Source organism: Ochotona princeps, chromosome 18 (assembly GCF_030435755.1).
Source record: "Ochotona princeps isolate mOchPri1 chromosome 18, mOchPri1.hap1, whole genome shotgun sequence".
In the NCBI taxonomy this organism is placed as follows: domain Eukaryota; kingdom Metazoa; phylum Chordata; class Mammalia; order Lagomorpha; family Ochotonidae; genus Ochotona; species Ochotona princeps.
The window spans coordinates 14,352,126-14,377,636 of record NC_080849.1 but is presented as its reverse complement, the minus strand read 5'-3'; the positions used below and the strand labels follow the sequence as shown (position 1 = coordinate 14,377,636).

The 25,511-nt window shown below is 42.9% G+C and overlaps 1 protein-coding gene across 2 annotated transcripts in view; it reads left to right on the top strand.

The window, feature by feature from the left end:
- The window catches only part of WDR7 (WD repeat domain 7), a 300,266-nt gene that overhangs the window by 192,290 nt on the left and 82,465 nt on the right, over nucleotides 1-25,511 (top strand). For both annotated transcript variants that reach the window (XM_058677108.1, XM_058677109.1), the window contains one exon: nucleotides 14,675-14,861. In XM_058677108.1, the coding sequence (XP_058533091.1) occupies nucleotides 14,675-14,861 (187 nt within the window). The remainder of the gene's footprint in view (nucleotides 1-14,674; nucleotides 14,862-25,511) is intronic.

Here is a 25,511-nt window from a genome sequence, read left to right as displayed (position 1 = left end):
TTAGCTTAGTTGATGTTTTTGTCGATATTAATTCGTTCATTTAAGCCAAGTCAAAGCTTAAACAAACATGTCCAGACTGAGAAACGGGCAGCAGAGTGACTTTTGTTTGCTCATCTTTTTCCCTCCCTTACTCAACTTCAATAAAATAAATGTGTAGAACTGAAACATTTAAAGTGCTTGCACTGAGAATGCTGGTTATTTGTCCATTTACAGCATGTAAGACAGTTCTGAGTTCATTGCTCCTAGAGTTACTTCAGTCACCCTATCACAGCTTACTTGATCTTTACTGTCTATTAGGGACGTAGCATTTCTGATATTTTATCTTTGCAAAGGGTTAACAAATCTCTAGCAGTTCTTGGTTCTAGTTAATGCTTTACTATAATTATTAGAGTAACAAGTAATTTTTCATATGATTTTAATCTCCTCTTGACTACCCATAAAATTACTTTGAGATTTATCAATGATAGCTTTCTTAATTAGCTTGTGTGAATTCTTTCTTAAGAAGCAATTATGCAAGCCTTTCCATGGCATTATAGCATGTTAAACATCTGTCTGCAGTGTCTAGCATTCTAGGTAGGTGTTGGTTTGAGTGCCAGCCACTCCACTTCTGACTAGCTCATGGCCTGGGAAAGCAGCAGAGATTGGCCCACATCCCTGGGCTCCTGAAGCTTCATGAAAGACCCAGAAGGAACTCCTATATCTTCAGCTACAGCCATTGTGGCCATTTGAGGAGTGAAACCAGCAGATGGAAGATTCTCTCTCTCTCTCTGTAATTCTGCCTTTCAAATAAAAACAAATCTGTCTGTTTAAAAAGGTATTTTTTTAAAAAAAAATATGAAGTTACAGAAAATGCACCATTTCTTCTCGTTTTTTGTTGTTGTTGTTGTTGTTGTTATAGTTTTGGTTAACATTGATGGTGTTACTTGGAAAAGATTATTGCACGTTTTGTTCCTAGCACTCTGTAGTGATGCAAATGAATAAAAATAACTGAGCATGCACCTGTGATTGAATTATAAGGTGATTGATTTGGGGAGACCCATCAGCGTCTTAGAGCCCTGGGACGCACTTGGCAGTTCCTCTCTGATGGGATGTATAATGATGTGTGGATGAATAAAGGGGGTAAAGTACAGACTTGTAGAAATCAGATAGGAATGAAGCTGCTGGGTTAAAGGGTGTTTGGTCCATGGAAAGGCTAGCCTCTGCGGGCTTCTGGTTGGTTGGTTCCAGGAGGTGATCGGGTTCAGAGAAGACTAATGGAAGCTGTGTATAGAACAGGAGATGTTACTTTACTTTTATTGTGAAATACTTGTCATGTGAACTCGTATCTGTTTTTTCCATCATTCCATTTACACAGACACCAAATCATTATCAGTAATCACAGTAAACAAAAATAGCTTGTATGATGGCATATATTCTAAGCTAAATATTCTTTGTTACCGCCCCTGTCTCTTAGGCACCTGCATTCCTGAAGCTACAGTCATCGGGTGTTTCCACCTGTAGTCTGCTGGAACCTCTTCAGTCAGGTTGTCGTGAATTACACATTACTGAATGTAGTAGCGCAGTTCTTGGGTCTTGTCTGGGTCACAGAATCGTGCACAATCAGTCTAGCAGTGCTGACGCTGGAAGTCTCCTTCGTTTTGTCTCTGTGGCAATGTTCTCTCCTCTTACTCTACCTCACCAGCCGCTTGCATTGAGTCTTCATATTTATTTTTTCCACCTTATGAAAATTCACGTGTACTTAATCAAGGTTTCTTCATGTGTCAGGAACCCCGCTACCCGAGCCATCTCTTGCTGCCCCTTCAGGTGCACATTAGTAGGAACTGGCATCCAGTGCCCAGCTGGCACTTGAACCCAGACGTTCTGATGATGAGCCATGCTGGGGTCAAACACTTAACATTTGAAATATCCATAACTGAACTTTGAACTTTTCTGTTCCACTAAAAGAAAAAAGTCTGTCTCTTCAGTTGTCTCTCTCATTTCAGTAAACACCGATACAGCTCCCCTTGTTGTTGATGTGAAATTCTCATAAGCATGTTTCTCTTTCTGTGCCGATCATATCCACTCCCTGGACAAATCCTATCTGCTTCATCTTAAAAATTGTGTTAAATCCTTAATTCAGACACTTCCTACTTCCCATCTTCCATGGTCCAAGCCTAAACAATCAAAAAAACCACCCCAATAGACCCTGCCCCCTCCACACGCTGTTCTGTGCAGAGCACCCGCTGCACAAAAATCAGACCACAACGCTGTCCTCTAAATAACCTTCCACAGATTAGAATAAATCCCCACTTCTGAAGGATCCTGCCCCATCCACCCTACAGCCACCTCTGTGACTTTGTGTCCCTTTCCTGCCCTTGTTTCCTGCCCTCCAGCCACAGCCACACCGGACTTCTGCTGTCCCTGAGATGTCCTGTGCAGAAGTGTTCTGCACTCGCTCCGGAAGACACCCACAGGCCCTGCTCTGATTGCCTTTGGCTCTGCTGCTCAGGTGTCACTTTCTGTAGGTTCCTTGTCCTGTGCTTGCTCTCCAGAGCCGTCCTCTGCTTTGGCCTGCCTCATGTACCTGCTTCTTCATTTCGGGGTTATGTCCCAGCTGGAACGTAGGCTTCCTTGGAGCACAGACCTTTTTGACCTGGGCTGAAAATGGTGCCTAGCACAAAAGCAGGCGATCTGTGAATGCTGAGTGAATGAAAGGATCCGTCAGCTAGAACACGAACCCTGCTCTGCTGTTGTCTGTCTCCCTTCCTCATTCGCTTTGAGCCCTGTGATTCAGCTGTCTTCTACCTTTAGGAAAGAGGACAGACATATCTGGATTATTCAATATTAGGCAGGTTAGAGATCTTTATTTTAAATGTCTGTTTGACCTCATTAACATCTGCTTTTGTTATTTATTTATTCTTGATCATCCCTAGACTGACAAACAGCATTCTTTAACTTCCTCGGGGAACAATAAGCTGTTACATTAAGTAATACTCTTTATAGGAAGGAAAGATTTTCTTGTATTTCAGTCTACCATCCAAAGTACATTATACCAAAAGCAAGATTAGATTAAATTTCCCTATATATGGATGGCATGGCGTACTTAATTTGAAATTCAATAAAACACAAAAACAATGTACTTTGAATCCAAAGTAATTTGGATTTTATATTCTTCTTTTAAAAAGAGATTTACTTATTTACTTGAAAGGCAGAATTAGAGAGATCTACCATCTACTGGTTCACTCCCCAGATGGCCACAACAGCTGGTGCTGGGTCAGGCAGAAGCCAGGAGCCAGGAGCTTCATCTGGGTCTCCTACATCAGTACAGATCCAAGAGTTAGACCATCCTATGCCTGCTCCCCGGGCACAGTAGCAGGGAGCTGGATCAGTAGCCGAGAAGCCAGGACTGGAACTGTCCAGCACTAGAACACAGTGCTGGCCTCACTACTCTTCTCATTATAGGACAGGAAACAGCATATTACCTGTTCTTTGAATTAGGACTATCTTGGTTAAACTGACACTACATTATTGAGCTTTTCATTATCTTTGGTAAATTAATTTCCTGTGACCAGTGTTTTGCAACTCGTTAAGCTGTCGCCTGTAATGCTAGCATCCTTCTGAGGAAGGAAGGAAGGAAGGAGGGAAGGAAGGAGGAGGGAGAGAAGGGAGGGAGGGGAAAGGAGAGGAGGGGAGGGAAGAAGGAAGGAAAACAGAATAGGCCAGATTGACCCGCTCTCCTCTAACAGCCTAGGAAAAGTCCAAATCCCAACTGTTCTCCTTCCAGTCCAGTTCCCTGATATTGCTCCTGGTAAAGGCACAGAGATAGCGCAGGTGCTTAGACTCCTGCCACCCGTGTAGTCTAGACCTGGATGGAGTTCTAAGCTCCTGGATTCTGTCTTGTCCAGTCCTCGCCATGGTGGCCGTTTCGGGAATGAGCCAGTGAATTTAAGATACCCTGCCCCCCTCCCTTCCTTCAACCCTGCCTTTTCCTCTTTCTCTACCTTTCAAATCTTTTAAAATCTTTTAAAAGATAAATTTCATGATTAAACAAAGTTCTGTATGCTTTTTGTCAGAAGAAGTGATGACTTAGTTTTCATGCAATATGGATGTAAAATGTTAAAGAGCAGTCTTTAATAATTGTGTTACTACAAGACATCTAGTTACAGAAATGCTTCTTAATTATTCCATATGCCTGAATAATGCAGACTACATTGGAATTGTTTTTAATCAAATCAAGTGCCTGTATAAAGCAAAGGAATAGAATTCTGGATGGCACTCTGCCATCCTTGTTCTTTGATGGACATTAGCAAGTGGAAAAAAGCTTCATTCACTTGGTTACACTTTGAAATAAGTGGCCAATCATTATTAATTCATTTTGCACTCATTGTAATGGCATAAATCATCATAAATTCATTTGGCTTAAAGTGCATATAATATGTTCTCCCACAGGAATTTTCTTGTAATTGAGCTATTAATTAAAGTATTTTTTTTAATATGACCTTTTTTCCCTTCTCTACTTTTCAGAGCCAACAATGATTAGTGGCTGTTTCTCCATTTGTGATTTTCTTTCAAGCATGAGGAAAGAATTTGCTTTAACCAGGACTGGTCTAGGAGTGACTAAAAGCCAAGAAAGTGGTTATGTACATTTTTTACCCAAACGAGAGTAATAATAGTCATACACCTCAAGAATGTTGGAGAAATTCTCTAAAATTTTATAAAATAGTTTCAGTAAGAAAATTCTATTCTCCCTTGATAAACATGGTTGACTCCAGTTACTGTTTTCTTTTTTTTTTTAATAAAAAAAGAATCATTCTTATCATTATTTTTATTTTTGAAAGTAAGGGTTACAGAGAGAGTTAGAGAGCTTCTGTGCCTTGGTTAACTTTCCAATGGTGACTGTAACATGGCCGGGATTGTACCAGGTGGAAGCCTGAAGCTGCTTTCAGGTCCCACACGTGGGTGGCAGGGGCTGGAGCACCCACGCCACTGGCTGGTGCTTTTCCTAGGCTGTTAGAGGAGAGCGGGTCAATCTGGCCTATTCTATTTTCCTTCCTTCTTCCCTCTCCTCCTCTTCTTTTCTCTCCTTCCTTCCTTCCTTCCTTCCTTCCTTCCTCCCTTCCTTCCTTCCTTCCTTCCTTCCTTCCTTCTTTCCTTCCTCTCTCTCCTTTTGTGTGTCTAAAGATTCATTCACTTATTTTCATTTGAAAGGTACATTTACAGAGGAAAGAGAGACAGACAGTTCTCTGTCTGCTGGTTCACTTCCGAAATGGCTGCAGGGGCCAGAGCTGAGCTGAGCTGAGCTGAGCCAGGAGCCAGGTCTCCCATGTGAGTGCAGGGTCCTGAGGCTTGAGCCATCCCCTACTGGCTTCCGAGGTCATAAACGGGGCTGAATCAGAAGCGGAGCAGCTGGTACATGAACTAGCACCCAAATGAAGTATTGAGGCCACAGGTTGAGGATTGGCCTGTTGCGTCATGCTCACCTTGTCCTAATGTCTAATTCTTAAAACTCTTCCCTCGAATCACTAGCTTCTCATTAGGGTTGTTGCCATAGAAGCCGTTGGCTTGCACTGGACCGTGTTGTACTTCACCAGGGAGGTGAGCTTGCCTTCTCGAGCAGGTGTTCCGTGCTTCACTGCTGACTCGGGTACCACTGCTTGCCGTGGCCTTGTAAGAAAGCGGGAGAAGGCGTAAGGGAGTTCTGGCTCCAGACGGCCAGCCAGTGCTGGATTCCCGAGAGGTCTTCAGGCTTTCAGTGAAGCATGGGTGGGAAAACAGGAAAAAAATAATCAAGGAAGTAAAAATTAACTAGTGGATGTCTGGGTAAAATGTACCTGACTTTATACCTTTTAACATGACCTTTTCTGATTATGTGCCATTTCTGCATAAATAGAAACTGGGTAAAATATAGTACATAACTAATTAATGTTCATGTCTTACGGTTGTGCTAGTCAGGGTCCAGTGTGACAGCCTAGCAGTTAAAGTCCTCACCTTGAACGCGCTGGGATCCCATATGGACACTGATTCTAATCCCAGCAGTCCTGCTTCCCATCCAGCTCCCTGCCTGTGGCCTGGGAAAGCATTGAGTTTGGCCCAAAGCCTTGCAACCCTGCACCCACGTGTCAGACCAGGAGGAGGCTCCTGGCTCCTGACTCCTGGCTTCAGATTGCTCAGCTCCAGCCATTTCAGCCGCTTGGGGAATGAACCAGTGGACAGAAGATCTTCCTTTCCGTCTCTCCTCATCACTGTGTATCTGACTTTCCAATTAAAAAATTGTGCTAGTCAGAAAATAAAAGTACAAGCAGCTAATGATCTGTTGGTGGCTATACCTGGCCATAATTGACTCTGTGTGTGTGTGTGTGTGTGTGTGTGTGTGTGTGTAAGAAAAGTGGGTATTGCTGTGTGTCTGTTTTGTCCTCAATGTGCTATGGGGGGAACTGAAAGCATCAACATTAGGTTAAATTCCAATATTAGTGCTAGAAAATATGAGAGGAAGAAACAGTGGAATAGCAGTATAAAGTATTTTTCATTACCAAACAAGTGATGCTTGTAAGCGTATAACAAAATTTCTTCATAGTTGAGAGTCCTCCTCTAGCCGGCATTGAGTTAATGTAGACTGCATTAGTAAATTGACTCAGTGATTTGTGAAGATCAGAACAACTTTGTTCGTGATACTAAGTGATGACATTAGTGAAGAAAGGTGTGTGTGTGTGTGTGTGTGTGTGTGACACGTTTATCTTTTATGAGGCCTAGCCATCATGACTAAAAATTTTAAACATTGGCTTTTTTTTAGTCCGTTCATGATTGGAACGCAGTTTCACCTTTCCAAAGCAACACATTAGCTAAGCATAATACTGCCAGTGTAATAGCTGCAGCTTATGGAGGCTTTGTTTTAGTCCTTTTCTCATGTTTAGGATTTTGCTGCTACAGCAAAGTATAAATTTTTTTCTTCTTACCTTTTTTTTTGTAACACATTTTAAAAAACATAAGATGAAAGTTGATAACAAAGATAGAGGAATTGAGATTTTAAAAAAGCTTGAGATAAAATAGGACTAAAATATGAGCTGTGGTTATTACTCTTGACTGCATGACAACAGAATTAGTTTTCCAACAGCCAGAGGGTTCAAGTTAATTGTGATTTATCTAGTACTGGATTTTAGTGCTTTCTATTTTTTAAAAGGGTTTTGCTCTGTTTGGATTGGTTTTCCAGTTTCTGAATTGGTGTATATTTTGGTTGCTCATTTGTTCATTTGTCTGGACACACTCAGGTGCGGGTGGGGGCGGGGGAGACAGGTGCTATACACTAAATCTTCACTATAAATTAGAGCTGCCACGGTGTCTGTATGCTCACCTTTGAGGAAGTTAGGACACTGATTTGAAAATTTAGCTTTGAGTATGGCCCTAGGTTGAATGGTGCCAGAGTCCACTCTGCAATGTTTGAGTTCAGAGCCTTTTGCCACTCTTAGGCAGGAGCTGCTAATGGGATTACTAGTCGTGATTTTTAGAGAGAGACGGAAGGTATCCTTGTGGAATCCTGGACAAGACATTTCTTACCTGTAGTGATGCTTTCCCATCTTGTGGCTGTCATAGATCAGTAAAACACCGAAAAATAAAGTTAGAGGCACTTAGTAGACTTTAAAATAGTTTATTTTGCTTAATATAAACATTATAAGATACCGCTATATACCAAATATATTCAGTTATATAATTTTGTCTTCAAAAAATTAACTCACTACCACAGTAGTAAAACATAACCTCACCAAAAAGGTAATAAGACCCTAACCTCAAAATAAGCATTCCTCTAGATGGAATACATTTAGCTTTATGCAAAAGACTTACTCCATTATTTATACTTTCCCTATTTTACTGTGGAAAATCTGCTGTATGCCAACATGGGTTTGTTGCACAGTGATAGAAATTTCTGATCTGTGCATAATTTTGATGATTAATCTTGGCTTATATGATGAAGTTTGTCAAAGCAACAATTATGCATCTGGTACTTACTGAATTTCAGGTACTGTGCTAAGCCCTATGACAAATCTATTTTTTTAAATTTATATGATCCAGGAAATTGTTCAACAAATTGAAAAGATAAATAAATAAATAAAAATTGAACAAAGCAATAAATATGGCAGATTAATGTATCTTTTTTTTTATAAGGTTTATTTTTGTTGGAAAGGCAGATCAACATTATGGAGATAAAAAGAGACAAAGATCTTCCAAACACTGGTTCACTCTCCAAATGCTGCAACAGCCAGAGATGAGCTGGTCTTAAGCCAGGAGCCAGGAGCTTCTTCTGAGTCTCACAATTGGATGCAGGGTCCCAAGGCTTTGGGCCGTCCTTGACTGCTTTCCCAGGCCACAAGCAGGGAGCTGGTGGGAAGTGGAGCAGCTGGGATCCAAGCGCTTGCAAAGTGAGGATTTAACCATTGAGCCATCATGCTGGGCCCACTAGTACATCATTTGTATTAAATGTGTGCAGCTATTTCTAGCTCTTTACCCCATAACATTCTTCCCTTCAATGTAAACAAAATCCCCGTTTTATTGAAAATGGGAAAATATGCCCATTTCCCATCTTTTCTTGAAACTAGAGAAAAAAATTATCTGACACATTCCTGGCCGGTGAGATGCAGTGAGAGTTAACAGTCACACGCTTTTTGAAAGACAAAAGACACCCTTCTCCCTGTCTTGCCCGCAATGTGCCTGCTGCACTCGATGGGGCTAAGTTAGATCCAATCAGTTACCTCATGATGGTCATCTTTAGCTGTTGCACCAGTGACAATAGTCTTGTCCATGAAGTTTATACTTTATTTCATTTTGTTCTGGGGAGAAATTGGCACCTGCAGCTGGAATTAACACAGAGGAGGAGGATGTGGGCTTGAGATGACTCATGGAGGATCTAGTTTTGAATCTGTGGTTGGGTGACAAGCCAGGAATACAGCATTGTGGCAAATGTGCAAGTTGTGTCCAAGATTGGCACCGGTCGTTACACGTGGACAGGCCACCGAGACCTGGACTCCTTTTCAAGGGCTGCAGGTAACCTGTTGCTTTCCATCCATCTTCCCCCAAATATGGAAACCAACAAAAGTTTTCCAAAGTCCTCTCGCTTCAGAAATTCTAGGATGCTATTGAATCCATCTGACTCTGTGTGGCTGGATTAGGATTAAAAGGCAGTAGGTCTTGCCCCTTTGTAAAAATTTGATCATGTCTTTGCCTAAAATTTTCTGTTTTCAAAATAAGTAAGCTGCTAAGCCTCAGTCCCTTGATCAGCACCACGATCAGGTGCTAATATCTTGTCCTAGCTCAGGCCTCACTGTTCTATGTCATGCCCCAGCCCTCTTCCTTTCCGTTACTACCACTTCCACTCCAGATTTGCAGCATTATTGAACTTGATGTGGCTCCTTGATCATACCGTCTTCTCTCATTTCCTGCTGTTCCCTCTGCCTCAATTATTTTCTTTCCATTTTCCTCCCCGTTTAATGGCTAATTCCTGCGGAGAATTATGCAGGAATTTCAGCTACCTCTGAAAGATGCCTTGCATCAACAGGGTGGGGTTAAATGTCTCTACTAAATTCTGTCCTTATACTTGGTTCTTATACTAGAATGCGCTTCATAGCTTAGTAAAATGAAATGTTTTTCTTGGTCAACTCTGGAATTAAAATGAATTTTCGTAAAGAGCAGAATTGGTTCTTCTCCTCTGGCTTCATCAGCACTTGAGATAAGGAGAGCAATACTCAGTAAATAGCTGTTACGTGAATCTTTGCATGGATACATTGGAACATGATCATGGAGGGCTGTGGATGCATGTTAGGCCGGTTGAGCTAATTCTGGAGAGATTTTGATGAAGGCATCAATCATAATGGCAGATGACAGCAGCAATCTCTCTCCTTGCTTACCCATGAGGTGCTACAGAATAGGGGTACACTTACATGGAATAAAGATGTATTTTTGTATGAAATTAGATTCCCTCTGATACAGATTTTTTTAAAGATTTGTTTATTTTTATTGGAAAGGCAAATATACAGAAAGGAGAGACAGAGAGGAAGATCTTCCATCCGATGGTTCACTCCTCAAGCGGCCGCAACGGCTGGAGCTGAGCCAGTCCGGAGCCAGGAGCTCTTCCGGGTCTCCCACGCAGGTGCAGGGTCCCAAGGCTTTGGGCTATCCTCGACTGCTTTCCCAGGCCACAAGCAGGGAGCTGGATGGGAAGCAGGGCTGCCGGGATTAGAACCGGCGCTCATATGGGATCCTGGTGCGTGCAAGGCAAGGATTTTAACCACTACGCTATCACGTTGGGCCCCATACAGATTTAAAATGCAATCTTGAGGCTGGCATTTTAGCATAGCCTATTAAGCCACCTGTCATCCTGCAGGGGTGCCAATTTGAGTGCCCGCCGGTCCACTCTGATCCATGTAGAAACGCAGTGGAAGATGGCCCAAGTCATCTTCCCATCGTCCAAGGACAGAGTTCCTGGCTCCTGGCTCCTGGCTGCTGGCTCCTGGCTCCTGGCTCCTGGCTCCTGGCTCCTGGCTCCTGGCTCCTGGCTCCTGGCTTCAGCCTAGCCCGCCCCCAGCCACTGTGGTCATTTGGGAATTGATAATCTCTTCCTTATCTCCGTCTCTGTGACTCTGCCTTTCAAATAAATAGATAAAGTATTATTTTAAAAATATATACTTTTTCCTGAATGAAAAAGACATAAAAATTACTAGAGATAATTAAAAAACTATAAAAATTTGTCAGATTTGTTATGCAAATTTACTAATAGGAGAACTATCACCGGTATATTTTGACTTTTACATTACTCGGGTCAGTCCTGGAAGTGACATATATTATATGGAATGATGTGTTAGAAACATTCTAAGTAAGAGAATATGAAATTAGAAGGGGTATCTATCTGGTTTTTTGTTTTTCTGGGTTTTGTTTTGTTTTGTTTTGTTTTTAAGAGCGAGACTATTCCTGATTGGTGGTTCATTCTTTAAAAGCCTTTGATGGCTGGGACTGGATTGAGTGGAGCCAGGAGCCAGAATTCGAATCCAGATGTTTTACATGGGTGGCAGGGATGCAGTTACTTAAGGCATCACTGGTTCTTTCCAAGATCTGCACTTGCAGAAAGTTAGAGTCAGAAGCTGAACTGAAAATCGAACCTAGATACTCTGATGTTGGTGTGGCCTTTTAACCAGTCTAGGCCAAATCCCCATGCCTCTGTTTTCGCACAGCTGCTTATTAAACACTGGTTCCCCTAGTACCTCAAAGGAATGTATGCTGAAGAAGTGTGGAGGGTTAGGTGGTCTAGATTATTCTTTCAGAACATCAGTGTCATTGGAGTTGTTAGCAGTAAAGTTAAAAGCATCCTATTCATCAATAGGGCTGGGAGTCAAAAAGCATACATCAAGAGTCTTTTTAAACTTCTGTTATTTGCCTATTTGATTACAGGAGATTGTCAGAGATGAATGTGGGAGGGACAATACCCTTACTAGTGCATTTTAAAGTACTAGGACATTATACCTGTGTGTGGAGCTGGCTGTTTGTCTTTCTCCTTCTGATGCCCTCTACATGGTCTGTCAGAGCAGTAAAGTCTGCCCTGCCAGGACGGTAGGAATCCTTGTTGCCTGGACACTGTAATTCCAACTAAACAAGTGGAGGTGCTGCAGGAGGATTGTACTGATGAGATCGCTGAATGAAGTAGAAGGTGATGTAAGTGGAGTGCGGGGGTGCTGCAGGGACCCCGTACTTCCTGCCAAGCTGAACCTCCTCCTGGCGAGGCGTGGTGCTGGGAGCAGCAGCAGACCCCGAGCAGGCCAGGGGGACAGGGCTTCTGGACACACCATCCCGATTTGTTGTCGTTTCATCAAAGGGCAAGGAATCAGGCCCTGTGCTCGCCTTCGTCCTTCATCCGAACAGTGGGGGGAAGTACTGAGAAGTCAGCCCCGGGTATCTTCATGCTTGGGCATGGTTTTGAGAATACTAGGCAAAGTGCCTCTGGCATGGCTACCACACTGACCCTGAGAGGCCCCTGAGGCCCTGGCACTGCCCCAACCCATGGTAAGCACAGAAATGCTAGTGGGGAAAGATGATACTGGGAGTGCTACGAAGCCTTGTACTTGAGAAGTGCTGTTTTCCTTTTGCTGTATTGCTTACTAAAATGTACACTTGTCCAGAAGCCCCACCATTTAGACTGGTGGCCTTCATTGCTGCTGGCTCAGGATGTCTGCAGAGAGAAGCAATGCGAATTTCTCTGCAGCTTCTACTACTCCCTCGAAGTAAAGACCCAGCAGCAGCGTGGTCCATTTCTCGCAGGCTGCAGCGTCATCAGTGCAGCAAGGTGGGCAGGGGGCTGTGTCAGAACTGTGCGTGCAGTAAAGGCTTGTCTGTTTTGCATCTTAGGTTGTGTGCAAGGCAGTGCTTGCTGGCTTGGAAGGTGCAGTTATACGAAACCTATCTTCTCCCCCCAGAGCGCCGGCCAGGTTGCTGAGGAAAAGGGACATAGATAGAAATGCCCTTGTTCTTAAATATCATGTGACAAGGGAAATATAAGTGCCAGCAGAATGTAGGAAACAGCTGATCAATTTTTTAAATTAAGTTTTCTGGTCCAAAAGCAAGGTAAATAAACCTGACTTACTGTGTTTACTTAATTAAGTATGGAAGTAAGTGGAGTGTTGATTTGGGGGTGTTTGCTTGAGAAGGATTTCTTTATATGTACCTTTTCAGTTTACCGAAGGGCTTGTTAACACAAGGCCTGGGCCTTTTGAGTTCTCCCACAAAATTCGTACGTGGTCTCCTGGGGCAGGGACTGAGGGCTTTCGGCAGGTTCTTGAATGTTCTGCGTTGAAGCTCAGAATGCTCATTTCCAGAGGACACCACAAACCCTGATTTGGGCTTGACAGGGCCTTCTCTCATCCTCACTGCCATTTCTGTGCAGCCTGTTTAGTAATGGGGCTCTACTGTAAGGTGGACTGAATGCTTTCATAGAGTTTGTCATGTACCTTCATTTGGGGAACTTACAATTTTAGTATATTATTCATCACCAGCCCTGCCTACAGCTTTTTGAACTCCCAGTAAGTTTTGGGCACTTGACAATGTTGCACTTGATAGGCATGAATCAGTTTACACTCAGAGTCTCTGGAAGTGAAAGCTATTTCACAGATAAGGAAACTGGGGCTCCGTGAGTTCCTTCCTGAGCTTGGCTGTGGTTGGTTCCCTGCCTTATACCTGAAGCCTGGACTCCTCTTAGGAGCCTGCACTGTACTGTTTGTTCTATAGCTATTCTGTATCAGCCTCTTGAAAACACACACACATGGGCCCAGTACGGTAGCCTAATGGCTAAAGTCCTCGCCTTTCATGTGCTGGGATCCCATATGGGTGCCAGTTCTAATCCCAGGGACCCACTTCCCATCCAGCTCCCTGCTTGTGGCCTGGGAAAGCATTGAGTTTGGCCCATTGGGAACCTGCACCTGTGTGGGAGATCCAGAAGAAACTCCTGGCTCCTGGCTTCAGATTGATTCAGCTCCATTGTTGCAGCCACTTGGGGAGTATATCATTGGACAGAAGACCTTCCTCTCTGTCTCTCCCCCTCTTTGTGTATCTGCCTTTCCAATAAAAATAGATAAATCTTAACAAAAAAAAAAAAAAAAAAAAAGGAAACACACACACCCCACTTCCAGCTACAATCTCTGGAGTTTTCTCTTTTGAATGTCCAAAAGTCTTTTGAAATAAGTGGACCCCTGCACCTTAATTACACAATCCATTTCTTTTTCAACAAAAAGGAATACATTTTCATTAAAATCTAGGTTACTTCATTGTGTTTAGATGCCATATTGTGTTATTTTCAATATCTTTAAGAAACATGTGGGCCTGGCTGCGTGGCCTAGCAGCTAAAGTCCTTACCTTGAACGCTCCAGGATCCCATATGGGCGCCGGTTCTAATCCCGGCAGCCCTGCTTCCCATCCAGCTCCCTGCTTGTGGCCTGGGAAAGCAGTCGAGGACGGCCCAAAGCTTTGGGACCCTGCACCCGCATGGGAGACCCGGAAGAGGTTCCAGGTTCCTGGCTTCGGATCAGCGCAGCACCAGCCGTTGCGGCTCACTTGGGGAGTGAATCATCGGATGGAAGATCTTCCTCTCTGTCTCTCCTCTCTGTATATCTGACTTTGTAATAAAAACAAATAAAATCTTAAAAAAAGGAAACATGTATGAAGTTGTCACATACTTAATATTAGTGTGTTCTGTCACACATACTACAGGAAAATAGAACCTTCAGAAGGGAGGTTTTACCAAACTGTATATTCTGCTTTCTCCGTCTGCCACCCCAACATTTGTATGTGGTGAGAGGTGATGCTGAAGAGGGGTATTTCACATGTACCCCTTGTTAAGGGTGAGGGAGTTTAAAAAATACAAGAGCACATGTTTTTGAACCATTTCTGCTTTAAAAAACTCTTATAAGAAGAAATACTGCACTACTTATTTATTTAGAATGCTTATATACTTATGCTACTGTAGAATACGATATAAAATACTATAATTGTTTCTCTTGAAAAAGTCTATAGCCAAGCCAGTCAGAAATTTGAGATATTTTATAGTTTTATTTGTGAAAACTCCTTTCAGTGAAAACTCCAAATTATGATTAATAATTGGTAAGTATGCTTTTCAGAAAAAAAATTTAAAAATCGAATGACTCTTCTACATTTCATTTTGTCATTTTAGGCAAGGCCCTGACGTTTCTCCTGCTGCAGCCACCAAGCCCCAAGCTGCCCGCGCACAGCACCATCCGGAGAACAGCTATCGACCTCATTGGACGAGGCTTCACGGTGTGGGAGCCTTACATGGATGTGTCGGCTGTTTTGATGGGTCTTCTCGAACTCTGTGCTGATGCTGAAAAGCAGCTGGCCAAGTACGTACTGAGTCCCAGGGAATTTGATATTGTTTGAATTTTTTGGTTGCTTTTCAGATTGATACTATCCGTTATCATTTATAAATCATGTATGTGTGATAGAAAAAAGGCAAACATCTGAATATGTGAAATTTTGAATGACAAAAAGCCTGTTTTCCTGGTATTAACATACTTTTGATATAGCACTGAACCAGCGAATGATCCGTTTAATTGTTTTTCACATTGTTTATTATACTGTGAAATATTACTACTAATAAGATAAACATATCATTTATTTGGAAAATGATATATATACTTGACAGTCAGAGCTGTCTTCTTGTTGGGCTGCATGGCCGGTAGTGTGGAGGTTTACTGCTGCACACTCGTGTGAACTGTTGGATAGGCTTCCTGGGGCATGTAGCACACAGTGGGGAGGAGGTAGCAATGACCCAGGAAAGCGGTGATCAGAGAGTACAGATGATGAGGCCAACTGAAATGGAGAAAGTGGGATAAACATACATGCTCGCCAACCTGTAAGGAATAACAGGGGGTGGTGGTGGTGGTTGTGGTGGTAAGCATTAGTGTTGGCTTTGTGTCGCAATGTGCTGGTTCAGGAATGAGTTCTTGTTGTTTGAGTGTGTGTGTGTGTGTGTGTGTGTGCTACATGTAGTATGAACATTTGTCATTTTTTTGGTAATCATTTTAAAATGTCCAACTCACTGGTATTAAGCACAGTCACAATGTTTTGCAAGCATCGCCAACATCTGGTTCCCAGTAGTGGTCACCTCAAAGAGATACGCAGTCCATTAGGTATTACCTCTCTCATCAGACTCTAGCAGCCGCTCCTCTGTTTCTGTGAACCCAGTGATTCTGGATGTTTGTTATCTCTGGAATCACATAGTCTGTGGTTTTTTGGAACTGACTTCTTTCAAAAGTATAATCTCTTTAAGATTTATCCATGCTGGAGCATGTATCGTTGCTTCATCCGTTTTTATAGCTGAATAACATTCCATCCTATAATTGTACTACAGGCTGGGTATCCATTAATCTATTGTGTTTCTACCTTTTGGCTGTTGTGAATAGAAACAGTTATAAACACTAATGTAAATATTTGTTTGAACAGATTTTCATTAGTGTAGCTGTCTTAAGAATTCCATGTTGAACTTCTTAAGGTACCAGCAACTCTTTTTAACAGTAACTGTACCATTTCTTATCCCAGGTATTATCAGAGAATTCTGTTCTCTCTGCATCCCCACCAGTGACTTTTTAAATGATAGTTATCTGAGTGAGTCTAAAGTAATAGGAATTTTTGAAGTACCCCATAATACCTCCCTTGATGAAAACATTATCATCTCTTTGATTTTTCTCAATAAATGACATTTAATTATTGTCATTGTTAACCTTTTAAAAAGCTAGAGTTCTCTGCCCGTTGCTTCATGATTGCCTATCCCCTACCCCCCAGTCCCCATAAGTTCCCGCATGCTTTGGTCTTCCTGGTCTTTCTGCTGAGTTCTCAGTGAGTGAAGACCAGAGAAAACAGTGAAGGCTGAAATGGAATGCCGTGGCTTTATCCACGATTCAGCATCTCTAGGCTGAAGTCCCAAGGCTGGTTGGTAGTGGGGCTTGGGGGGTGTTCTTTTCAAACCCAGGGTGCTGCCCCTGCACATCCCTCCTGTCATACAGCCATGTTTCATAAACTTCATCTCCATCTCCCCTAGCCACATACCCTTCAGCAAACACCCTCACCTCTCTGCACTTACAAGTTGGGGCTGAAGTACCTGCCTTGTGAGGTTGAGATTAAGTGAGTATAAGTGCACGGTTCTTAGCACATACTGAAGAGTTTAATGTATGTAACTATGTGGTAGAATGGGTGGCGATGCCATTGTTATGGTGCTAGCGTTTGACAGATCAAGAATGGCTTATTTATGGAATGATCAGTTTGGCATAGTTTGTGAATACAGGAGACTAGAAGTTCTTGATGGACCTGGAGGATTAGGAGGGGATGTGAGCCCAGTAGTGTATGCCAACAGCGCAAAGCTGCAGAAGCATTTCGTATCTTTTGCCTCCCTGTCGCTGCAGCTGCTGTGTTCGCCTCTCCGCAGTCAGCAGTGCCGGCTGCTCTAGCCTGGCTCTCCCAGATGCTTCTGAGAAGCCTCTGATGTTGTTTGTCTAAACTTTGACTTTGACTTAACTTTGTGTCTTGTTTACTGGTAGGATCTAAGCACAATTTCAACAGTTTGTCCTCTGTTGGGCTACCTGATGGAAGTGTAATAGGTTTTTATTTTAGGTTTAGTATTTAAGATTTTGTTCGAAAATAAATTTACATTGAACTTATATCCACAGACACGGACATGTACTTTTCAGTGGACACTTTCTATCTTGCTGTTAACATCTTTTGTGAAGATTGGTCAGACTTTCTGTACGTGGCTACGAATAAATGAATGTATCAACATGGAGCCTGGAGGAATCCGATGTCATTTTTATTATGATAAATTGCATAATAAGTAAAAAAGAGTTTGAAAATGGCCTGTTCTATCCCTGGCACACTTGGTACCGGTGAAGAGGACAAAGAGGAGGGGGAGCCAAGCCCCAGTGCATGTGGGGGCTAAATGGGCATCTCAGCCTCATGGTGCCCTGCTGATCTGCCCCTTCTTGTGCCTGAATTACTGCGTTCACAAGAACTGTGCTCACCCACCTGACTTCTGTGTGTGATGCTAACCTTGCTCCACGAAGAAGCTTCTATGCCATGCTTGTGCTTTTTAACATTTCAGGGCACATTCATTGAAAAAGAGCAGTGTTTCCTCCTTCATTTCCATCCTTGTGAACTCCTGAGGTGGGGGTCTGGGGGAGGGGCAGCTGGCCCAAGCCTGGTACCCAGTACTGGTGGGAAACACACATCATGGCATCTGTAACAGCATCTCCTCTCTTAGCTGACTCCTAAGAGATCTCCGAGAAAAGTGCAGGTGCCTGAAGATCAATAGAGTATTTTTTCCAAATTGATTACAGCTTTATTTCAGAGAAAGGATTTACAATTTTTACATCTTTGCAATCAAAATTCCACTGTTGTTTTCTATTGTTTTCCAATATTTTGCCAAATTTTAAGCTGTGTTTGCTAATTGAGTAAGCATTCATTGAGTAATTAATATGAGAAGGGACAATCTGAAATAATTATCTGTGGTTCTGAAGCTGAATCAAACATTCTGTCTGCCAGACATTTACAGCTTAACAGAAAGGAGATTTACCCAAAAGTAAACACCCGAAGTGCTGGGGAGAAGACGGGGCTTGGTGACCAGGACCTGGTGAGAAAACACCTAGTGAGCCACTTGGGTACCTGGGAGATGCGTGGGGAGGGGTCTCATTTAAATCTTTCCTTTGCATGATTACCACGGGTAGAAGGGGAAGACAGACATTCAAGGAACAGCAGCAGTAAAACTTGCCCAGAAGGTGTTGAATGGTGCCCCAACAACAAGAACGAATGAAAGTGCATGTTGCCTTTTCACAGCATGAATTCCTTGTAGAACTTAAACTAGCATGCCTCCATTTAAAACAAACATCATCTTCTTCCCAGTTATTTCCCAGAATAGAATTAGGATTGAAGAAAATGGCTTGGTTTGAGGTCTCAGGAAGCTCCCCGTTTGGTTTTACTTTTAGCGCTTGCCACCCACCAGCAGAGTTCAGAGACCCTGGCCTTCCTGATGAAGGCTGGCTACCTGTCATCCTCCGTGCTGTACACCCCACAAGTGAGCTCATTTAATAACAGAGAATCTTAAGAACTAGGTCTGATCACCTCCATTTTGAATTAACCGGAAAAAAATCTAAAAGAGATGCTGTCCTCCATCTACAGTATCAGTGTAATCAGAGAATAAAATAGCATCAGACCCAGATGTAGCCAACTCCAAAAACCCAACCTCCTAACATTTATGCCATCTGGCATTCACATCTTAATAATACCCACACAATTAAACCAACTTACTAAAAGTCCATAAACTTGACTAACTCAGGATTTTTAGTTTGCTTTCAGAAAATTTGATGTATTTAGTGGTATCATCTTCATTAAGAATTTGGTAATTTCTAGAAATTAAAAGCCTTATTTAAACACCAGCATTCGTCTTGAGTATTTGGGCCATGTACCACGTGCTTATTCTTAGTTATTCATAGCACAAGGTAAGTCATTTGCATGGATGAATGTTGAATACATTGCTAGAATTTTGAAATGAAAATGTCTTTGTATAGCATTGGTCCAAAACCCTAATACGCTATTATGTAAAAATAACATTTAGAGAGATTAAGCAATCACATCTTTTGGAGTGGAAAAAGGAGCACATCATACTAATACTGAGACACTTTAAGATCCCTTATTGTAAACTGTTTTCTATTCCCGTGAAATTTACTTTTAATAGAAAATTTATGGCCTAAGAAAAGCATATGTGTAAATCGTATTAGAATAGTTTTTATTCAATGTGAATATATACAACATACAGGAAATAGATCTGGACTTGAGAAATAATGAATGTCCCTTTGAGAAAACAAAATTGAGGTCCAGTATGACAGAGAAATTGAAAATACTTGTTAAGGTGAAAACAAATTCTATCACACTTGATTCACCAGGAAGGAGTAAGATGGAAATCCCAAATGCCATAAAATTAAGTGTTCCTTTTCAAGAAAATTCTGGTCATCTTTATTTTTGAGAGGGACTGTTTTCAGGACCCTGTGACCACTGGCCAAGATTTGCAGGCTCTTTGATGTCAGTTTAAATGCTTTGCTCCCAAACATGTCCTTACAGGATCCTCAGTGTGATAAATGGCGACATCTGACGATTTCAGATGGCCGCATTTAATGGGAGTGCTCATACATATAATTTTAGAAATAATTTTACCACAATAGTCACCACAGAATAGGACTGAAGAGAGCAGCCACCCAGAAAATGAGCTCAGCAGAAGTGTGCCATTTTTCTATTTATGCTTGTTGTTTATATTTATGTTTCTAGCATTTCACACTAAAAGTGTGTGCTGAAATACCAGGTAAGCTGCTGAACCTGTCACGTCCCATGTTTCTTCAGTAAGACAGGAACCAGAAGCCCGTCCTGGCAACACCCAGAGGAGCAGGATCAGAAGCCGTGTGTGTTCCCTGGTCACACCTGGCCTCAGAACCAGACAGACACCCTCGACTTTCAAACCTTAGGTAGTCTGGTCCTGCTTTATTCAGGTGGAATACTACATTAGAATATATTTTATACACACTATGCATTCTTGACTTTAAAGATAAGTGCACATACAATTATACTCTGTTGTTTAGGACTACCAGATCAATTACTTTGACTTCACTGCCTGATCAGTTCAGTGTAGTAAACTGGCTTAAGTAATTTTTAAAAATTTCCTGCTGAATTTGCCAGCCCAACTTCAGTCCATATTATAATGATTAAGCTACCACCACGTCCGGTAGCTATGCTAGGCACTTAGAGGGAATTCATGGGACCAGAAGGCATGTCCCCAATCTGTCTTGAATTCACAGTATAAAGCTATTCCTAAAGCTTCTCAGAATGTGATCCAGCACTAAGGGCTCCAAATAAATGGGTTTGGGTGCTTGATGTTTTTGTTTTGATAGGAGACAAATGGATGCTACAGCAGTTGGGGAAGGGGGAAGAGAACTGTTAATAATATATTGCACTACCTTTGTAGGAGGGGAAAAAAAGTGTTAGGGAACCAATGGGGAGAGGTTTCTTAGCAGAGTAACAATGAAATAAAGTTGAAGATTTTGGAAAGTTATTCAGATGGTGTTACCTTGATTAGACTCAAGGAAACATGGGTTCTTCTGCTTGCCCCAGGCCTTGGCAGGCTTTCTGCCCTCACTCACTTTTTCCCTCCCAGTTTGACAATGTGGGTGCCTCCAGGTCACTGGGGAGCCATGACCACAGGGAGCCCATCTGTCCATGTCCTACCAGACTGCTAGCTACTGATGGAGGGAGCTCTCAGGGGTCCACATGGATGCCCCTGCCAGCTGCTGGGTTTTCCCAGCTTCCACTGCATACAAGGTGCAGTATGTCTACACATTTTTGGTTTACTGCCTTCTCCCTTGACCCACAGCTTCTCTTCCAGACTCCTCTACCTGCAACCTTCCTTCTTTTTCTTTTTTTCATGTACAAAGTTTGCTAATTTCCCCCAATTGAGAAGGCTATGTGCTGAGATGGGAGGAAGTGGCCTGTGGTCTTTAAGTTGAAGCCAGTGACCTGCTGTTTATTGATCTCATTTTCCTTTCACTTTGTTTCTATTTGTGAAAGACATCTCTGATCAGGAGAAGCATCCGTTATACATGTTGTATAAGCCAGGGGCAGGATTAGGTATCTTTGCAACTGTTACTGCATTTACTCTTCCCATCACCACAATGGAATAGGTGCTTTAGTATGCCCATTTCACAGACATTGTGCTTTTTCAGTCTAGGGTGGCCACAACCCACAGTGTAAGGGTAAGGAGAGGTATCCACTCATCCCCAGGGACCGAGCCTTGAAAGTGTGTCAGCCACCACTGCACTCTCAGGTACACACACACACTCGTTCATGTCTATCTCATTATTATTCTGACCCCTAGCATCCGCTTAAGTTTTCTCCAGAAAGTAGAGACAGGGACAGAACAGGGGTTTGGTGGTGGGGTCAGTGTGCATCCTGTTTGTGTGAATAGATCTTGGGTTGCCATTTGCTGGAGGCTCCAGCAGCACACAGCTGATGGTGATCTGGACGTCTCTGGACTCCGGGAGGGTGCTGGGAGTCTTGTCCTGCAGGAGCCAGGTGCTGTCTCTGAACACCAAGGGAGCAGCGCCTCCTGGAGGAGGCTGGGCAGGCACCCCAGCCACGGAGGACAGCAGATGGGCACCTTCCCTGTCACTGTGTTCCTCTGGGTCCAGGCTGCATCCCCACCATCCTTTCTGCTGTTTGAGAAACAGCCTTCAGCAGATCACAAGCTCGATTCCACAGTCTCACACCCGCTTCTGTCTTGTAAAGGTGGCCATTTTTGTGCCCACATGTAAAGCTTCGTACTTAGCTGATTCTGACTTAATTTATTTGATCTTACAACATTGTGCTCACACCAGTTGATATGGTTCTGTCAGTTCCTCGGGTATGCATCCTTCATCTTCTTTCATACCCAAAATAATACTGAATAGAACAGTTGAAGTCCAAGTACTGCAACACATCAGTAGGCATCTTACTCATGGATGCCTCTAGCTGCTTATCTGGAGCCACTGGGTTAGACATGATATTAATTCAGTAATGCAGTTAACTGCAATATTTATATATTTTTAAAAGATTATTTGTTTTTATTGGAAAGGCAGTTTTACAAAGAGATGGACATACAGAGGGAAAGATTTTCCGGCTGCTGGTTCACTCCCCAAGTGGCTGCAAAGCCTGAAACTGAGCTGATCCAAAGCCAGGAGCCAGGAGCTTCTTGTGGGTCTCCCACATGGGTGCAGGGTCCCAAGGCCTTGGACTATCCTTGACTGCTTTCTCAGGCCATAAGCAGAGACCTGAGAGTGGAGCTGCTGAGACATGAACCAGGACCCGTACGGAATTATGGCACTTGCAATGGGAGGATTAGCCAGTTGCACCATCATGCCGGACCTATTAATTGCAATATGATTATGCAGTTTCCGTCTTATTTTCCCTGCAGGGTAACTATCATGAAAGACATTATCATACCGTTCTCATCCTCTGTAAGGGATATATTCTGAAATTCCCAGGGAATGCCTGAAATCACGGCTAGTACCAAACTCTATACGGTGATGTGCTATGTTTTTTCCGATGATGAAGTTTAATTTTAAATGAGGCACAGTGAAGAGATTAACAACAATAATAAATAACAATCACAGTAAAACTTGCATAGGTATGCTGTCTTTTGAAACATCTCTTCCTCCTATCCTCTTTGTGCTGTGAGGTTATCTGGTGGCCTGTATGATGAGACGAAGTGGAGTGAGTGATGCAGGCCTTGTGGAATAACGTTCAGCTGTTGCTTAAGTTTGCTTGAATGTAAGCACTGTGAAGCTGTGACATTCAATCTGATATTCAACCAATATCCAAGGTTGGACAAAGAGATAATCAGTCATGTGTGGGATGGAGCCGGGATGTGAGATTTCCACCGTGCTCTTCAACGCCAGCGGAGTGAAGAAGCAGCTCTGTTGATTCCCGAAGCTTTAGAGTAAGTGATTTGGACCACAGTTGACCACAGAACCAATTCCAGAGAGCAAAAGAGTGTGTTTGTGTGTGTAGGGGTGTTTATGCAGTACAGTACTATGTTAGCATGTGTGTGTGTGTGTGTGTGTGTGTAGGGGTGTTTCTGCAGTACAATACTGTCTGTCTGTGTGTGTGTAGGGATGTGTCTGCAGTGCAGTACTCTGTGTATGTAGGGGGTTTCAGCAGTGCAGTACTCTGTGTGGTTGTAGGGGGTTTCTGCAGCACAGTATGTGTGTGTGTGTGTGTAGGGGTGTTTCTGCAGTGCAGTACTCTGTGTGTGTGGTTGTCTGTAGGGGGTTTCTGCAGTACAGTACTGTGTGTGTGTAAGGGTGTTCCTGCAGTACAGTACTCTGCGTGTGTGTAGGGGTGTTCCTGCAGTACAGTACTCTGCGTGTGTGTAGGGGTGTTCCTGCAGTACAGTACTCTGCGTGTGTGTAGGGGTGTTCCTGCAGTACAGTACTCTGCGTGTGTGTAGGGGTGTTCCTGCAGTACAGTACTCTGCGTGTGTGTAGGGGTGTTCCTGCAGTACAGTACTCCGCGTGTGTGTAGGGGTATTTCTGCAGTACAGTACTCCGCGTGTGTGTTGGGGTATTTCTGCAGTAAAGTACTCTGTGTGTGTGTAGGGGTGTTTCTGCAGTACAGTACTCTGTGTGTGTGTGTTTGTGTGTAGGGGTGTTTCTGCAGTACAGTACTCTGCGTGTGTGTTGGGGTATTTCTGCAGTACAGTACTGTGTGTGTGTAGGGGTGTTTCTGCAGTACAGTACTCTGTGTGCGTGTGTTTGTGTGTAGGGGTGTTTCTGCAGTACAGTACTCTGTGTGTGTGTTGGGGTGTTTCTGCAGTACAGTACTCTGTGTGTGTGTAGGGGTGTTTCTGCAGTACAGTACTCTGTGTGTGTGTGTTTGTGTGTAGAGGTGTTTCTGCAGTACAGTACTCTGCGTGTGTGTAGGGGTATTTCTGCAGTACAGTACTCTGTGTGTGTGTGTTTGTGTGTAGGGGTGTTTCTGCAGTACAGTACTCTGTGTGTGTGTGTGTGTGTGTGTATGTGTAGCAGTGTTTCTGTAATACAGTACTCTGTGTGTGTGTGTTTGTGTGTAGCGGCGTTTCTGCAATACAGTACTCTGCATGTGTGTTGGGGTATTTCTGCAGTACAGTACTCTGTGTGTATTTTGGGGTATTTCTGCAGTACAGTACTCTGCGTGTGTGTAGGGGTATTTCTGCAGTACAGTACTCTGTATGTGTGTTGGAGGATTTCTGCAGTACAGTACTCTCTTGGCTCCTCCGAACCCCTTGGACCTCATTTCTCCTTTGGGAAGTGTTGCTATCACCTGCTTCGTAGGCATGTCCTGGAGGACAGGACCCAGCATGGGAGAGTCTGGCTTCAACCTGAGGCCTTGGGCGCTCTGTCCAGCTCTCGTTCCTGAGACACACGCCTTCCAGATGTCCGATCGGCTGCCCAGCAGATAGACACGCCCTTTCCCCAGCTGAAATGCTTGTCAGACACATTGGGAATCTTCCAACTCCAACATTCTGTGATTTTATTGATCTTGTGAAATTTGATTCAGGTGCGTGCAGAATTATTCAATTAACATACCATCTTGGTTTGTTTCAGTCTCTCAATATCATCAACCCCTGTGCCTCCACATCAATAAAAGAAAGCAAACAGCACAGGGCATCTAAAAAGTTTCCTGAGCATTTGAGTTTTTGCTGTAATTATTAAGCATTGCAGCCACAGCACGGCTCACATGGTAAACATTTCTTTCGCTGAGTTTGCAAGGTGAAGTGTAATCCAGAAAAGCAGCTGGTTAACTGCCCACTGCCCTTCCAGCTTGCATCTGCTGGGACCCCAGGGCCAGAAGCCTTCCCTGGGAGAAGTGCTCACCAGGGCATTCTGTGTGTTGATGGTTCAATATGTGTGTTTGTTCTCTCAGCTCACATCTTCCCTTTCAGTAGTAAACATCAAAGAAAGAGTCTCCTTACTACTTTATTCTGACTTCTGGCTTGGCCTCTACCCTCGATGTGAAAAAAGGAAAAGTCATAGTATCAGTCAATGACTGAAGCAGTTAAGCAGTCACAGCAGTTGTAAGCAGAATTTTCCAGAACCAGGAGGTAACCATGAGTACCCGTGTTAGTATCTTTGTTTTCAACTAAAATTTAAAGTAGTGATTCTCTCCACTACTGAGATACGTGTAAAGTTTTGAAAAATTTTAGTAATTGCAATCCACTTTAACATGCAGTGCATAGATTTATTCCGTTGGACTAGTGTGTTTTATGTTTGAATATGTTATTTAGCTAGAGAAGCTTAATCAGATCCCATTCTAATAGAGTGTTCCTTGTACTTAGCTAATATACAAATCACATGCCACATTTTAATTGAAGATATTAATACTTTAATAGTGTCTTATATAAATATAATAAAAAGGACTCTGGGAAGCAAACCTATATCTTTCTGCAT